An 18774-nucleotide genomic window follows, 5' to 3' on the forward strand; every position below is an offset into this window, starting at 1 on the left:
GCCCCTACCCATGTAATTAGTGATGGCGAGATGAAGCTTCATGAAGCATTGAAGCTTTCCATCCTATACATGGAATCGCAGTTTCGGGCTTCCGGTGGAATCGCAATGCATTCTGGGGTGGCAAGACTAGAAAAGTGAGCACCAACTCCACAAGCGTCGCCATATTGGATTTATTCTCTACGTGTTTACATTTTACTTAGCTTATTCTTCAAGCGTTTTTACATTGTATTTTGCTAGTTTTTAGTGTGTAATCATCGCTCTTCTAGTTATGGGATTTGGACACCGAAATTGTGTGGTGAAAGGATGTTCAAACAGTGGGAAAAAGCTAAATAAATGGGCAGAATCTCATTGTGAGCTTCACGATTGCAAAAATTGCGACTGCAAGCCCCCGTTCGAACTATTTCCATTACCAACCGCACTAAAGAACAAAGACAGAAGGCTAGCATGGACCAAAGCTGTAAAGACACAGGATTACAATGGGAAGTCTTGGAAGCCCAAGAAATCTTCGCGGATTTGCAGTGAGCATTTCATGCAAGGAAAACCAGCAAATGAATTCCCTGATCCTGAACTCAACCTGGGGTATGTAGTCTATCTACTTGATTTATATATTGACAAATGTACTTTCTATATATTGAGTTTTATAATAATTAACAAACACAAGCTAGGTATATATTTATAATAGCTTACCCTGCAACACAACTGCAATAAGCACTTATGATATCGCCAGTTTTCTTGACCGCGCAGATCCATGCCGAATGTGGCGTATGGGAAACTTTCATTGAATGAGTACATTTTGCTTTCAAAAAGCAATACTCAGAATCTGCGAGAGGATTGAAAGATATTTGTTTCAACCAGCCAGAGTCAAACAGTCTAAATGCTTTGCCTTCTTTGTATTCGTTCAAAGTTCGTTTATGAAACTCGACATCGTTCCCTGGGTGGTCAGACATTAAAAATAATGTTATATCGCTGAGGTATATCGGCGGCCAAGAAGTCATGCTGTTGTTTTCATTGACCCAGCCATCCTGCAATGTCAAGGGATCAGGCACTGAAACGCCACTCGGCATAACCAAAAGCTTAGTCTTTTCTTTTTCTGTGCCCATCTCTGATGCAGCAAACACCCTGGCAATAAGCTCGAGTTGTTCCTGAAACCTTTAAATTCCACTTGCGGCAAAATACTTTCAAAGCTTCGACTTTCCACATCTGAACCTCATCATAAGAAAGGAGTTCAGAATTCATTGTAGAGTAGTAGGTTTGTTTACAACACGCTTGAAAAATAAGCTTGCAGTCGCAATTTTTGCAATCGTGAAGCTCACAATGAGATTCTGCCCATTTAGTTAGCTTTTTCCCACTGCTCGAACATCCTTTCACCACACAATTCCGGTGTCCAAATCCCATAACTAGAAGAGCGATGCTTACACACTAAAAACTAGCCAAATACAATGTAAAAATGTTTGAAGAATAAGCTAAGTAAAATGTAAACACGTAGAGAATAAATCCAATATGGCGACGCTTGTGGAGTTGGTGCTCACTTTTCTAGTCTTGCCACCCCAGAATGCATTGCGATTCCATGTATGGGTTCACTCATGGGCCGAAGCTTCATGGTGTTTCATTTGCTCTACTGTGCCATCAACTGGACAATAAATGTAAAACCGGCGAAGTGCAAGGCTGCAGTGGATTTAAAGTATCTTTGCCCTGAAAATTATTTTTTCGCACACATATAAGACTGAATATAATGTTCTATTTAAAAATAAAGATTGATGTTATTACGCGTTATTGAGAAGAGAGTGCCTGGAAAAAAATGTGGGCTTTTTACGCCTTAAAAGATTGGACAGAGAGAAGGGGAATGACATGCAGCAAATAGCAGCAGGTCTGTTTCAAACCCCGGGCCGCTGCGGCAAGCATTTGAATGTGGGTCACCTGCTCTACGAGCTACGCCACCAGGGATGTGTAATGTACACATTGGATGTACATTATCTTTTCAACAGATTTAGATTTGGTATCTTTACTCGCTCACAAGGAAGATGATGCTGGCGTGCATAACTGTTTCGCTAGTTGGCTGGCTCCATAATGATCCCATACAAACGCAATACCAACAACTCAACAGCAACAAGGCATACTACGACAACAACCCACAAATTTGCGGTTATATAAAGTGTTGATTATGAGGGGGCTCAATTGCGGTTCGCTCCCCCTTATATTTCGAAATCGCACGCCAAACCCGAGGCTTCGAACGTCATCACATACGTCATCAACTCAAGCCTCGATACGCGCTTCACAAAAATCTTCCGCGATTACTCGACACACGCTTCGAAGCCTCGACACGGAAAAGTTTTTTATTAAATAAGGGAAGGTCTCCTCCCATTTGTGTAGTTACTTGCATAAAGTTTTAACTTGTTTGGCAGGTACAACTGCGTCTCCATCTATCTCCCGTTCACTGTGATTCTTATCCATATGTTTTCGTCTTCTTCTGTGTTATTGCTCCTGTTTTCTTCTGTGTGTTTACTGGCGGATAACGTTTTTCAGCTAAAGTTAAACATAATACTGCCACCTGCTTTACCGGAGGCCACTTTACACTTTTTTTAATTAGGCCTATTTTTTTTTTTCTGAAAGGTTGAAAATACGGGATAATTACGGGCAGGTCCAAAACAGGCTTGGTCAGGAAACAGGCAAAGCAGGCAGGTCAGAGGCAGGCAGGGTCAGCAACGAGAGATCTGTTTAGGGAAGCGCACTGGAAAGACTTGCATGATGCGGCATACAATCTGGCAGTGAAGAGGAAGCTAGAGGAGGCTTAAATACTACCTAAGCTTAATTGTTTACAGCTGAGAGAATCAGGTGAGCTGCAGAGGGGGCGTGGCTAGCAGTTGAGTGAGTTGAGTGGCACACTACTGGGTAAGCAAGACTTAAAGGAACAGAACTCTGACACAAGGTCTGGAAACATTTTTATTTTGTTTAGCGATGTCTGTTGGACCCTGTCTGTGCCACTTCGGCAGGTGTTACTGTAGGGGGGACCAGGGGAAATTGTAACATCTCAAATTTCAAAACAACTAACTTGTGAATGAAAAAAATAATGAACATATTATTATTTAAATCTCATCATTTAATAATAGTAACCAAATTAAACTGTATGCAATTAATTTACAGGTTCCATAAACCTATGAAGTGAATTGTCAATATGAATATACATTTGTGTAAAGGTTTTTATAAATACGTTTTTTCTTCTTCTGTGAAATAAGGAATTGACCTCTTTTGACCCCCTCAAAGAATTAAAATCAAGAACCGATAAGAACCGGAATCGTTAAAATCCAAACGATACCCAACCCTACTTATATTTGCCGTAAGATGTGATCAGACAGCACTTCATATGATCTACTAAGTTTCATCTTAACAACACCTTTATGCTACTGTTAATAATACTTGCATTTCCTGCAAAGAGAGGGATCATTACTTCATAGTCAGTGGAAGACTTTTAATGTGAAACATCTTTGCAGGAAGTGTTGAGTTTTATTAAAAGGAGCTTAACACTGAACAAAAGATTATCAGGTAGAATCTAGGACAGTATTTCTAAATGTTAAATATGAAAAATGCGTTTATTAGTTTTATGGAAATGGAAATTATACTATATTATTTATCACAACAACGGCTAAATCAAAACCGGAACAGATCGGAAAACGTTAAGGCTTCTACTAAAATATGATCATCAGGGAAAATTATTAATAAAGGCCTGGTTGTCTCTGAAGCTGAGGTAAATTAAGGCCAATATTTAAGACTTTGCTGTTGGCTGATGGTTGAAAACAACTGTTTTTTCTCACTTAAAGAAACAATGTGAAACAGTTAAAAAGACAATGACTTGTGAGATCTAATTATCTTTCCATCCATATCCTGTTGTTTCTCTCAAGGAGGCTTCCATCAGTGTCTGGCTCCAGTTCAGTGACGACACCGCCTCCCTCCTCTCCTCCTTCAGCGACCTTCCCTTTTTTCTGAATCTCTCCTCATTGGCTGAGACTGTGGTTGTGGTGACGCCTACTGCTAGCCAACGCATCTTTGCCCAGGGTGATGGAGGCGGGCCTTTACTACTTGCAGAACTTCTGGTTTCAACCTGCGTTGACCAGCCAATCATCTCCAACTCTTTCAGTGAAGGTGAAAGGGATTGGACGGACACCGGAGGTAGAGGCGGGACCAGGAGGCTGGCGAGAGGATCTGGTTGGATAAGAGTCAACCTAGACCTGGGCTTCCTGCCACCAGTAGGGGTTAAGGATGAGGAGGGTGAGAAGATTGTGCCTGACATTTCAGACAGCGACATCTATGCATCGCACTTTGACGAGGACAAAAGTGAGGATGTAAGCAGGGACTATTATGAAAAAATCAGTCGTAAGAGAACTGCTAAAAACTGGAATGAGGTTGGGAACGGAGGACTGGTCAGTCGCAACAGTCTGGAAAGGGCTGTGCTAATGCCAAACCAGGAGGAGGGCACTCTGTATTTCTCCCCAAGCCAGGAGAAAGAAGGAGAGAGGAAGGAGGACGAAGTGGAAGGGCAGGGAGCTCGAGAGCTGGAGGTGGGTGTGGGCGCTGTTCTCGCTCTGCTCTGTCTCTCTGCTGTCCTCTTTTTGGCAAACTGTCTGCCCTGCGCTCTGAGAGACAGAAGGAAGATAGAGGAGGAGAGGGAAGGAGAACTAGAGGGAGATGCAAAGGAGACAAAGAAGAAAGAGGTCAAGACAGAAGGTGAACACAAGCTGAAGCAGCAGCATGAGGCGTACAATGAAGAGGATGTTAAAGAAGTAGAGATCATTTGCTGATATATGAGAGGGATGAGCTGAATTTCAGCTCAAATCTGTTTTTATTATTTTCCCCCCTTCTGTGCGAGGAAAAGAAAGAAATCTTCATTCTAAGAAATAACAAGCAAATCAAATCAAATCAAATGTATTTATATAGCCCAATATCACAAATTATACATTTGTCTCAGTGTACTTTACAGACTGTACAGGATACGACACCCTCTGTCCTTAGACCCTCGCATCGCACTAGGAAAAACATCCTAAAAGGAACCCCATAATTAAAGGGGGAAAAATGGAAGAAACCTCAGGGAGAGCAACTGAGGAGGGATACCTCTCCCAGGACGGACAGACGTGCAATAGATGTCGTGTGTACAGGATTAACAACATAGTACAAATACAACATTTGACAGAAATGATGTTGTGTTGAAAAAGAGAAAGTATGGATGAATCCAGGAAAAAGTCAAAAAGGCTTCCTGGTGTCCAGCAGGACCAGGGCAGCAGGCACAGCCACGATTCCTGATCCTGACGTAAACTTTATCAGTGGCAACCTGCCACATAGCAGACAAACCACAGCATCACAGGTAACTGTTTGTGATTGCACTGCTCAACATATATTGGTTACGCACAGTGGAATCACTGTTTTTTATCCGGCTGTTGACAAATTTTGCTGCATCACTTCAAAACATGCAACACTATTTGATGTGGCTGCTACATGTTGCACTTTAAATTTAATTTCAAATTTTCAAAGCCATACTCAGTAACTAAAAGTGTGTGTGATCTGGAATCCCTATTTTGTACTTTTCCCGGCTCACCTGCCTCCCTGGGATCCAACGTACTAAGGAGGTATTTCTACGGAGATTCTGGTGGGCCACCATGGAGGAGGATACTCATGGGTTTGTCATTGCCTGTCCCATTTGTAATCAGCACAAGCCATCTCACCAAGCTCCTGCCAGTCTTCTGCTACCCCTACCAGTGCGCCATCGTCCCTGGTCCCACATCTCTCTGGACTTTGTAACCAGTCTGCCTATGTCCAACGGTAATACCACCATCCTGACTATAGTTGACCGGTTTAGTAAGATGGAAAACTTTGTGCCGCTACCCAAGCTCCCGTCGGTCAAGGAGACCGCAGAACTGGTTCACGTCCAAATTCTGGAGGGAGTTCTGTTCACTCATGGGGGCCACCGTCAGCCTATCTTCCGAATTCCACCCACAATCCAATGGGGAGACAGAGCGGAAGAATCAGGAGATGGAGACGGCACTTCGGTGCATGATTGCTAAACATCCCTTGGCCTGGTCTCAGCAGCTCCCGTGGGTGGAATATGCCCACAATACCCTGATCAGCTCAGCCACTGGACTGTCCCCATTTCAGTGTGCCAACGGGTTCCAACCTCCACTGTTCCCCGTATTGGAGAAAGAGGTCTCCTGTTCTTCCATCCAGGCTATTATTAACCACTGCCACCGGACCCAGGCCAGAGCTACCCTCCTCCGCTCAACGGACCGGTACGTCACGGCTGCCTAGCACCGCCGCAACATCGCTCCCACATACTTAGTGGTCAAGAAAGTGATGCTGTCAACCCTCAACATCTCGAGACCCCAGTCCCTATGCTCCACTCGCCTCTCAAGACCCCAGCCACTGTGCTCCCCTCGCCTCTCGAGACCCCAGTGCTCCCTTCGCTTCTCAAGACCCCAGTGCTCTCGTCTCCCGAGATCCCAATGCTCCCGCGCCTCTAGAGACCCCAGTGCTCCCTTTGCCTCTCGGGGCCCCAGCGCTTTCGCCTCTCGAGAACCCAGCACTTTCGTCTCTCGAGACTCCAGTGATTCCGCCTCTCGAGACCCCAGCGTTTTCGTCTCTCCAGAACCCAGTGCTTCTTCCAGTGTGGCTCCGCCGACCTCCTAAACGGCTCCACCTGCCTCAGGCGCAGTTTCTCCTCCGGCCTCCAGCCCGCCCTCCTGAGTGGCTCCGCCCGCCTCCAGCCAATTCTCCAGAGCGGCCCCGCCCACTTCTCCGGCCTCCAGAGCGATCTCGCCCACTTTCCCGGCCTCCAGAGCAGCCTCCTGCAGCGACGAGTGGCCGACGAGTGGCCGACGAGTGGCCGACGAGTGGCCGACGAGTGGCCGACGAGTGGCCGACGAGTGGCCGACGAGTGGCCGACGAGTGGCCGACGAGTGGCCGACGAGTGGCCGACGAGTGGCCGACGAGTGGCCGACGAGTGGCCGACGAGTGGCCGACGAGTGGCCGACGAGTGGCCGACGAGTGGCCGAGGAACTGGGGTTGATATACTGCCGTTGATGAGTTGATGGATGGCAGGAGTGAGGCTTGGAGCAGGTGAGTTGACTGAACAGCAATCAAGGAACTGAGAGAGTGAGGGGAGCGCCATGGGAAAACACTAGAAACACAAGGAATGACATGGCCATGTAGAGACCTCTACGCAAAACAACCTGAAACAAAAACTGTTTTCCACAGGTCGTGACTCTGATGAACACTTTGCATCAGTTTAATTACACTATACATTTCATTGTTTAAATACACACTAGTTTTTTCCATCTTCATTTCAAATCTAAACCTAAGGTTCTGTACTGAATATACTGTAAACTGACATGTTGTGACGACAGCTCATAAAAGACATAAAACCAGATGTTTTTTGGAAATATAAAGTTATTTATTAACAGTAACTTAAATAAAATGATAAACTAAATTCCTTAGTAAACAACAAAGGAAAAGGGCCTAGTGGGTGCTATTCAACACAAAGAAATAAATATAACAAAAGAGGGCTCTTAAAGTAAGTAAACCTTCTTCCTAAAGAAACCAAACTAAACAAAAAGCCTCACTGATAATCAATACTTGTTAACAAACCTAAAACAACAAAAGACCGCATCTCTGCACCTAGTGTGTCTAAACAACACAAATTATGTGTGGGTGGTCTTGTGGTTCAGCTTCCAAATCAATACCAGGGCTGCCACCATTGTGCACCTGAGCAAGGTACTTACATAACATTAAGATGTGTTAATAACCGGATTTGCTCATACCAGAACACCAACATAATAGTGACCCTGGCGTGAGGCATAACAGTGCTCCAACACCTGTGATGGAAACAAAAAGAACAACACTGTTTTATAACACTAGATAACCATTTCATCAGATTAAAAATATTGCTTGATGCGTAATAAACTAGAATTGACCAATGATAAGTGCAAGTTGGGATACAATGTTAAACACTTATTGGTGCCCAAAAAGGTGGAGAAACACATCGACAGTTGTAGCGTGAATTGCTTTCAGCAGATTTTATAATTAATACCAAAATGTATATTTATAACTAATAACTCAAAATGATGTAATATAAACACATTCATTTGTACAAAAGGTGAAGGAGAGTGATGGGACTCAACTTCTACTCACAGAAACATTTAGTTTCATATTGAGTAACAGAATGTAATACCTCTGAGCAGCACCCATCATAAAGAAATAAAAAAGAATTATGAGCTTACATAATTAATGTCGTCTCATAATTTGAAGTCTGCTACGGAGTTGTGGCCCGGTGTACAGTGACCTGATGTTTCATACACATACAAACCACAGGAGCAAGTTCTATAAATTAAAAATTAAAAAAATTAAATTAAATATGTATTGAAGTAAAAACAACAAAACTAAACTATTAAAACAGAAAGATGAATAAATGAGTACAATGAAGGCATCGAGGAACAATGAATGAATGGAAGTGGACCACGTGTGACCATGTAGAATCAGTGAGGATATCTTTGTTTGAGGTTTATCCATTAAACTGAATTTTAATAGATTAATAATAATAATAATACATTTTACTTGTATAGTGCTTTTCTAATAACTCAAAGACGCTTAATAAACAGTTAAACAGTGGAGAGTTTAACAAGCACCAGAGAAGATTGTGATGCAATTCAAATATTAATTATTTACCTTAAGGAGATCTTAGTTTTAGTCTTGACCAAATCAATGCTTATTTAGTTCCTAATTTCCTCATTAGTTATAGCATCAAGTACCTAATCATGAAGCTAACATCAACTCCTGAAAACACATGAACATGTATTGTTTCACCGGCCGGTTCTGATGGGCAGATGAGAAGTTGCGCTTTTTGGTTTAGACCTCAGCATTTTGAACGTCGGCGATTCTTTAGACCTTGCCCATGTGGCGTGGAGCAATCTTCTCCATCTGTCTCTCTCTCAGCATGTCGCTCTGTGATTATTTTGTCCTTTTCATATGATTAGAGTTAATTTTGCTTACTTCACATGTTTAATTCTTTCAAATTTGACGGTTGGTCTATCTGAGGTGCAGAACGGTCCCAAACGCTTGATATCAACCACTGAATAACCAAGATTAAGTGAATTAAAAATGAATTTAACAATCACACAACACAATAGATGGCAACCTTTGTTCCTATGGCAAACACTTATACATAAGTAGATTTTAATGCAAAGGAAATGAGTGAAATAACATATAGTTCAGTACGGATGAGCTTCAAGGGTTGTCACATGTGGAGAAGAGGAGAAAGTAGAGGGTGGACAGTTGACAACTTTACAAATCCTAATGTCCTTCATAAAACTCATCATGTTAAAGCACAACTTCCTATTAATAAAACATGTTAGCTCAGTATAACATATCAATGAAAGTGTTAACAAGTGTTACATGTTATTTTGCATTCAACATCAGTTTCTTTCTTTCACGTTGGGTCTGTCTCTGTCTGCTTCTTATCTCTGGTCAGAAATGTGTGGTGGCCGTAAAAGGGGGTTGGGGTTGTAAACTTGAGCAGTTTGTAGCTTAATATTGTTCCTTCAAATTCTGCTGGTCTGTCCTATTGCAGAAATCAGAATATTCTGTAATAATGTATAGCTACAGTCACCAATATCGGCTACACAGTTCTAGAGACATTCAAGACATTATGTTCAGTTATGATGAAAGAATAAAACATACATCATTCTTACTTACATTGGAACACTTAATTCTGTGCAGATGACTCTGATGGCCCCCTCTCTCTTCTCTTTAACTATCCTTAGTCTTTACACTGCCATGAACAAGGAGTTCAACCTGGTAGCATTCAGGTGCATCAGCTGGAGGGAGCAAGCATCTGCAATCATTTCAGCTGCAAGTGTGGATCTTCCACATTTGTTCCAAAGTGCATTACACTTGCCAAATGTTTAACGGCACACTATCTTGTGCACCTCATTGAATGTTGCTTTCATGGCATCAACCGTAGCTACTAGATTGAGTACAGTGCTGGTGCTTCAAGAGCTGGAACTCGAAACCATCATCTTCATTCAGAAGTGCTGACACGTCAACAAACTCCACCTCTTCACTCCCCTCTTGATCCTCCTACATCCTCTCATGGTTGAGATGGAGTAAAAGTATACATTTTATTTAGGAAATGTAATGGAGTAAAAGTGAGAGCTGACAGATATATAAAAACTTAATTGAAGTACAGATATTCCCAAAAAATACTTAAGTACGGTAACAAAGTATTACTACTTCATTACCTTATGTGGTGGAAATTCAATGTGAATCTTCTCGTGAGAGATGAGTTAATAATGAAGTTAAGTTAAGTTGTCTCCGATTGTTTATTAATCAATTGTCAAAAGAGATTTCAAACAGTCAAACTATTTCAGCTGAAATGGACAGAGTTCCCACACCAACGATAGTAAATACATGTTACTTATACACACAGAAGGAAGGTGGTAGCTCTGTGAATATTCTTCCCATGGCTCTTTCTCAACAGGAGGAAGAGGTTAACTGAAACCTTCTTCAGTCAAAATATCAAAAAAGGAAAAACTCTCCTAGACATGAAGATGCAAGTATATTCACAGGGAAATATACTGAAAGATCAAGTAAACTCTGTCACAGATGAAAAACAACAGAGAACAAATAACATAATAAATTAAAGTTATCACAGCGGAAATTCACTACAGGGTCAAAACATTCTAGCTCAAAACATACAAACTCAAGGTTTACATACAAATGTTTAAATAAGACTTGCCATTACACCACTGCTTTTACCTGGATGAAATTATAATTTTAAATAATTTAGCATATGTTGTTATTTTATAGCCTACAGTTCTCTAACTCTTTAAATAATTTTTGATTTTTTTTGTTATCCTATTCTGTTCTCCAACCCTTTGTTTTTCACAATGCTTAACCATTTGTACTAAAAGCCGATGACTATGGAAGCCTATTTCCGCCAGTAAAAAAAGAAAAACTCAATTGAAAGTCATAATTATGAGATACTATGTCATAATTATGAGATAAGAAGTGCGCATGCGTTACAGTGGCGCTGTCTTCAAAGGTCCCTTCATCACCTCGCTGCCCCCACCATGCAAACGACATGCAGTGCTAAATAAGGTAACTATTACAGGGGACTTTTGTAAACTTTAGATAGTACATATAGCCTAATTGTAACGTTAATCAGCAGTCTTTGCAGCTAAACTACAGTTTGTACAACAATGCAGTTCATGAAGCTCCGAAAATCCCTGTTATAAACTATAATATGTCTCTAGTGTTGTGGTTTACATCACTAATGAAAACAGTGTAAGCAGGCCGACTGCTGCGGTAAGTTGCTTCATGTTACTCAGAGGCCGCTATATCAGCGTAGCTCTTAAATTAAGAGTCGGCAAGTGTTATTAATCAGCTACAATACACCTCTAATTATTGTAGCCTACATGTAAGGTAGTGGTTAAAAGTCATGCGGATATTGTACATGAGCACTGTCGTCCTTTGTCGCTTTTCAGTTTGCTATTCTATTGAAAGTGCTAATATCAGCGATTATTCTCAGTAACATCACCTCGTAAACCTTGAGGTGGTACAGTTAGCGTGAATATCATTCATTGTGCATGGATATCTCGGCAACCGTGCGAATCCAGAACTTAGTGAGGCTGTTTAATGCGGGCAGGAGTGTGCAATATACGAGTTATATTAACCTAGTGGTTCCCAAAGTGGGGGCCACCCTGCTAGCATAACATGGACACGTTTGTGGCAGGGCTCACAGGGGGGGCTTGAAAATATTCTTATTTACAAAAGGCTTGTGAAAGAAGAACTACAGCTATAGCTGTTGGACCTTACGGAGTGTCACAGCATCAACATCTTGTCAATATGTTTTAATGCTTTTAGCCACTTTTGTTTTTTTGAACATTGTTTTCAGTTTAAGAACATGTTATTTTAAGTTTCGATGCAGAGCACTTTCTGTGAATACCTCTAAATTAGTTATTTTCGATGATGCTGTAGCAAGTTCGATTAAAATGAAAACAGCAGTTTTTTTTATGCTGTGATTGTTTAAATGTTTGAATAAATAATTCAGTTAATAAATGTGTGGATTTTGCATTTTTACCCAGTGCTTACATAGTCAATCTAACACATTACTTTGTTTGTGTGTCAATTTATTTTGTTAGACTGGTAACTGAAAATATTTGGTACATATTTGATGTGTCTCAAACAGCCATACTTATATTTTCATCATCACAGGTTAAAGCATATTATAATTCTGACAATTGCAATCAGTATGTATATTTCAATTTGTTCTGGAATTAAACAGGAAACAAATATAATAATATAATATGAAATATATATTGTGACACTAGCCCAGGAAAGTTAATGATCTAGATCTAGTTCATTGTTCATCAGCTGTCTGAGTTGGATGTACAGGTCAATGGTTTCAAACACATAATTTGTTAATTTCAGGTTATACTCTGACATTAGGTCCACACAGATATGGAACACATCATCATATGGGAAGTCCTTGAACACACACTCGTCAAGGCAGACTTGAACCTTCTCCAGGTCCACAGAGTGCAAACACTCTCTGCCTCCGTACAGATGAGGGACTGCATGCAATATGGAGGGACGTCCATGGGGTGATCGTGAGTTCTGGACGAGACAGACTCTGTGGTTGTTCCAAGTCAATACAACCTCATTCTTCCTAGGAGGGAAATAATATTCAGTCAGTCAGAATGTGTTAAATATTGAGAATTGGTGATTATTGCCTTAGTCAAGTCGTTTGTTATATTTGAGAGTTTTATTTTTTAGTTGTAATATGGTAGGTTGGCACAATAATATTAATACCTATAATGTACTGCAGCCGTGCAACTAATTTTATATCTTCACAGCTTTAAAAATGTGGTGGGTAAACCCCGTAAATAAGAATGGGCGTTTAGATTGTTATGCATGCAAATTATTACACTGGACAATTCTTAAAGCCCTACTTTTTTGACACAGAGCTACACTGAATACCCACATTATTGTTTTTGCAAACTAGAAAAATAACGTATTATTCATTCTCTGCACAGGAACACAGGAAATTACTTTTTACACATTCATTTGTGGCTTTAAAAAAATATTCAACACATTCAACAGTTCTTCATTTCATAATGTGTCATCTACCTGTACTGTTAGAAGAAAGCAGAACTGGATTAGGGACTTGTCCAAGAAGTTGTCTGAGAATTAGCCATCTTCTCTCAGTTTGTCAAATAGGTCTATCCAAAACTGGACACACTCACTTCGCAAGGTCAGCCACCATCTTTCAATACGCTGGTTTCCAGTGCTTGGACCAAAGGTGACACTGTCGGTTTGTGCTTGATTCCTAGGAAAATGCAAAAATTGCTGCGTTTCAGCCATATGTTAATTTTCTGTTCCTAAATCAAGTCTGATTCTGGCAGGGCACCCACCAGCATTGATAACAGCATCAATGAAGTAGCCAGCGATGATCTTTGGGTCATTGTTTGTTTTGTAAGCTTCAAGCCATATCATCTTTCTGGAAAATCCATCAATGCATCCATTGATTGCAATTCCAAATGGCTTAAGCTTGTCGTAGCCATCAATGTGCCATACATAGTTTGGACCACAGCTGTGGTAAACGCGCCTTCGCAGTCTGTTTCTTGACCTCAGATCAACACCTTCACCATCCAATAACTGCAGCAGTATTCACACTGTTTCTCTGTCAGTCACAATTCCATGTAACCAACATTTTTGGTGCATCCATCTGTAACCATGACACTAACCAGATGTTTCCAGATGCTGTTCAATGAAAGTTGCCACCCCAGCTATATCAGTTTTATTCTTTCGACGCCACAGCTGCTTTCTGCTCAAAATTCTTTCAAGGGTGCGCTTGCTTAGTTCAACCCCATGTGAATAAGCAAGCAAATGGAATATTTCATCTGTTGTAAATCCACACTTAAAGTAGTCCTCAATGTGCTCACAATCCATTTCCGTGTCAAGATAAATAGTAGAACTTACACCAAAAAGCTGCTAGCTTGTCTGTTGTGTAAAATATCTCATAATTATGACTTTGTATCTCATAATTATCAAATCAAATCAAATCAAATGTGTTTGTATAGCCCAATATCACAAATTATACATTTGTCTCAGTGTGCTTTACAGACTGCGCTCTGAGAGACAGAAGGAAGATAGAGGAGGAGAGGGAAGGAGAACTAGAGGGAGATGCAAAGGAGACAAAGAAGAAAGAGGTCAAGACAGAAGGTGAACACAAGCTGAAGCAGCAGCATGAGGCGTACAATGAAGAGGATGTTAAAGAAGTAGAGATCATTTGCTGATATATGAGAGGGATGAGCTGAATTTCATCTCAAATCTGTTTTTATTATTTTCCCCCCTTCTGTGCGAGGAAAAGAAAGAAATCTTCATTCTAAGAAATAAGCAAATCAAATCAAATCAAATGTATTTATATAGCCCAATATCACAAATTATACATTTGTCTCAGTGTGCTTTACAGACTGTACAGGTTACGACACCCTCTGTCCTTAGACCCTCGCATCGCACAAGGAAAAACTTCCTGAAAGAAATCCCATAATTAAAGGGGGAAAAATGGAAGAAACCTCAGGGATCCCTCTCCCAGGACGGACAGGCGTGCAATAGATGTCGTATGTTTAGGATAAACAACATAGTACAAATACAACATTTGACAGAAATGATGTTGTGTTGAAAAAAGAAAAAGTTTGGATGAATCCAGGAAAATGTCAAAAAGGCTTCCAGCAGGACCAGGGCAGCAGGCGCAGCCACGATTCCTGATCCTGACGTAAACTTTATCAGTGGCAACCTGCCACATGAGAGACAGAAACTCCGGGGATGATGCCCCGGATGATGAGTTAGTAACATACATTTACATAAATGCATACAGATAGAGAGGGAGAAGAAGAGAGAGAGGGGAGGAGAGAGGAAGAGAAGGAAGAGAGCAGGGAGGTGTCCCCCGGCAGTCTAAGCCTATAGCAGCATAACTAGGGGTTGATCCAGGGCAAATCTGAGCCAGCCCTAACTATAAGCTTTATCAAAAAGGAAAGTCTATAGCCTAATCTTAAATGTGGAGAGTGTGTCTACCTCCCGAACACAAACTGGAAGCTGGTTCCACTGGAGAGGAGCTTGATAGCTGAAGGCTCTGGCTCCCATTGTACTTTTAGAGACACTAGGAACCACAAGTAACCCTGCAGTCTGGGAGCGCAATGCTCTACTTGGTTTATAAGGTACTATGAGATCTTTAAGATATGCTGGAGCCTGACCATTAATTGATTTGTAAGTCAGGAGAAGGATTTTGAATTCTATTCTGTATTTTACCGGGAGCCAGTGCAGAGCAGCTAATACAGGAGTAATATGATCCCGTTTCCTAGTTCTTGTCAATACACGTGCCGCTGCATTTTGGATCAACTGAAGAGTCTTAAGCGACTTTTGGGACAACTTGATAACAATGAGTTGCAGTAATCCAGCCTTGAAGTAACAAATGCATGGACTAGTTTTTCTGCATCATTTTGAGACAGGAAGTGTCTTATTTTTGCAATGTTACGTAGATGAAAGAAGGCAGTCCTTGAGATTTGTTTTATGTGGGAGTTAAACGACAGATCTTGATCAAAGATGACGCCAAGATTCCTTACAGTGGTGCTGGAGGCCAAATTAATGCCATCCAGAGCTTCTATGTCATTAGAAAATGCGTGTCGGAGGCGTTTAGGGCCAAGTATAATAACTTCAGTTTTGCAATTATGACGTAGTATCTCATAATTTAGACTTTTTCATTTCATAATTATGACTTTCCATTGAGATTTCTTTTTTTTTTACTGACGGAAATAGGCTTCCATAGATGACAGCAAAGCAAAGCTAAACACATTTCAACCTGAAGAGGATACTATTCAATGACAAGGCCTAGGTCGAGGCAATGAGTACTAGCCAATAACAGCACAACAGCACATTAGTACGAGCCAATAACAGCACAACAGCACATTAGTACTAGCCAATCAAAGTACAGTATGTGTGCCACTGAGAGCAGCAGGCTTCGTGCTAATGAGGATGTTAAAAGGAGGACAAATAGTGAATTGCGAGATGTGGGGGCGGCTACGATTACGGTAACTGTGGAACAGGGGTGTAACCAAAATGTTGTAACTAAGGAGGAGCCCAATACGTAGCATATGGTAAGTGTGAGGTGGTGAGACAGGAGAATAAAATTCAAAAAGTAAGAGTGGAAAGAAGAGTCATTTATGCAGAGGCTGCAAGAAGGTCAAGAGATCAGAACAATGCAACTAGTGAACAAGGAGTAATGGGTGTTCGAGAGCTTCAACAAAGAACAAATGACAGGATCTATGTGGACAAAAGGGCTTTGGTAACATTCATTGCAGGAGTGATTAACAGTATGGCTGAAGTAAAGTCAAAAGATTGTTGTCAAAGCAGCAATGAAACACTTAGGATTAGTGGGACTGACATGGGAGGAAGTGAGGGAGAACCTCACCAATCAGTCAAGCCAGGATACACAATGGGTTGATTAATACTAATTATGGTCATTCCATTACAATGGAATTCCAGGAATTCAAGCATGTCATTAAAGAAATTGCTGTAAAACTGAATGTAATAGCGTGGGTCACAGCTTACAGTAACCCATCGCTACTGTACATTGAGTCCTCAGGCGAAGTTTATGGCACTTCTGAATGCAGACACTGGAAGTGATTTAGGGTTTTCACAACCATAAAGGATCATGGGATATTTAGATCCAAGGTGCAGTTGCCATAATGTGAGGCCTAACATTGACAGATCTGTGTTGGATTATAGCAGCATCGCTCGCATATGGATCAGCAGCCAGATCTCTAATAAAGAAATTAGATGTGATTCAGGCACTGGCATTGAGAGTGTGCAGTGGGGCTTTCAAAACATCACCAGTACCTGAAAAGCTGTTGAAATTAGGAAGGACGCAACTAAAGTGGTGACGGAGCCGACTGTTGCATTGCCTGACATCGCCACTTACCTTCTGTGCCTGCATGAGAGGAAAAAACTCTCCTTAACAGCTGATGGTGGTAGTCTGTATTTATCTTTAGAAAAGGTCAACCAGAAGACCTATGACTGTAAATATACAAGCCGTTGTTATGATAAACAAATTAAAACAGCGTTTGCCGAACATTTTCACACCACTCATGCTCACTACTATATCCCTGAATATGACTGAGGTTTACTGAGTATGAGTGACAGAGCTCAAGTCACAATACTGTTAGCTTTCTTAAAGAACACAGCGGTTTATTAAAGGATATGATGAATAAGAAGATATAGGTTGCTAGGGTGGCTAGCAGTTTATAGTAGGACTAGATGGGAAAGCATGGAGGATCAAATGTGGTTGTGTGTAGGAAAGGTTTTATTTTCCATTTCATTTTTTTGGAGGGATTTAGTCTGTAATGTCTACTGTCTGATACACACTCCGGAGCTGAAGGTGGCGGTATTGCACCAATAGGCTGGTTGCAAACCGCCGTATGACAAGAAGAACAACACGCGAGCTTGGCGTCACTTTCCAAGATGGCGGTATTTGCGTGGCAATATTAGCAGGAAGAGACTGTGGGAGCAAAAGGTATCAGTTCCACTCTGTTTTCTTGGTTGGTTTGGGTTTGGTAGTGGTTATTGATAGCACGCTGGGTTTAAGGAAACAGTTCTGTGTAACCGTGTAAATAAAGCGGCTTTCTTCCGGGTTCTCGGTGCTAAATTGTGTTAGTTTGGCCGCTTCTGTGCTAAACTAGCCCTGTGTAACGTTTGGTGAACGTGGTTTGTTGGAGCGAACGAAGTACGTGGATGAACATCGGATTTTGCACGTTAGAATTGTTATGTCTTCAACGAACTGTTGTTAACGTGGAAGACATAGTTTAACGTTGAGTCACGTGCTGAAATGGATGTAATGGGACGTTAGTGCAGTGAATTGAGTCCTATGCTCGATGAACGTTATTAGATGAATTTCCTGGATGGGATGCGCCACACAGGTTAATTTACATGTCCATTCACTGTGCATGTTTGGAATTGAATAAAAGCAAAAACAATTGTGTGAAGGCTTGATCTTGGACTTTTCTGTGGTGTTGAAAACTGGGGACAAAGGTTCACACACGTCAAGATACAGTGCATCAATCACATGAAGCATACAGGATGATACAGTATTATAGTATTTAGGTTTTGGCTAGACTGAAAAATTGTCCAAGTCGATTTATCAGCCAGCTTCTTGCCCTTATGTTCGTGTCATACAGCTTTAAAAATCCAGTATTAATCTGGCTCCCGAAAAAAAATAACATTAATTATCGCATTCTGGCCACCTCAACTAAGAGAATGTAGAATGTATACTTTTTAAAAACTAATGGACTTAATGCCTTAGTGACTATTTGGACAGCTGAATTTAGAGAGCTCCAAGGGCTTCCCAAAAATCTATACACCTTAAAAAAGAATGTATTCTATATTTACTGTCAGGAAAAAAGACCAGATGGGTGTTTTCACACAGAAAAAGCTTTCCTTAAAAACAAAACACTCACATTACAATTCCAACAGAAACAACTCCAACCTCAACAAGGAAGCACTGTACTTTATCGTTACTTTGTCCGACATACTTATTTCACAATATAGAAACAATATGCTTTGGCCTAAATATAAAAAAAAATCTCTCATAGCGAACCCGTTTTAGCCATTTGCGCATGGTGGGAAATATTAGAGTGTGGCTCTCTGCTAGTGTAAAGGAGAATAACCATCTTACAAGGACTAGGC

General features: G+C 41.1%; 2 protein-coding genes across 2 annotated transcripts in view; both read left to right on the plus strand.

Moving 5' to 3' along the window:
- Positions 1-14333, plus strand: part of tmem132a (transmembrane protein 132A) — a 48148-nt gene extending 33815 nt beyond the window's left edge. The window contains exons 15-16 of the mRNA XM_029448887.1: positions 3897-4719; positions 14191-14333. Of these exons, the coding sequence (XP_029304747.1) occupies positions 3897-4719; positions 14191-14333 (966 nt within the window). The remainder of the gene's footprint in view (positions 1-3896; positions 4720-14190) is intronic.
- Positions 14334-17511: 3178 nt separating this feature from the next.
- Positions 17512-18774, plus strand: part of LOC115015267 (zinc finger protein 239-like) — a 10643-nt gene continuing 9380 nt past the window's right edge. The window contains exon 1 of the mRNA XM_029442436.1: positions 17512-17605. The gene's annotated coding sequence lies outside the window, so the exon portion shown is untranslated. The remainder of the gene's footprint in view (positions 17606-18774) is intronic.

Source organism: Cottoperca gobio, chromosome 1 (genome assembly GCF_900634415.1).
Source record: "Cottoperca gobio chromosome 1, fCotGob3.1, whole genome shotgun sequence".
In the NCBI taxonomy this organism is placed as follows: Eukaryota; Metazoa; Chordata; class Actinopteri; order Perciformes; family Bovichtidae; genus Cottoperca; species Cottoperca gobio.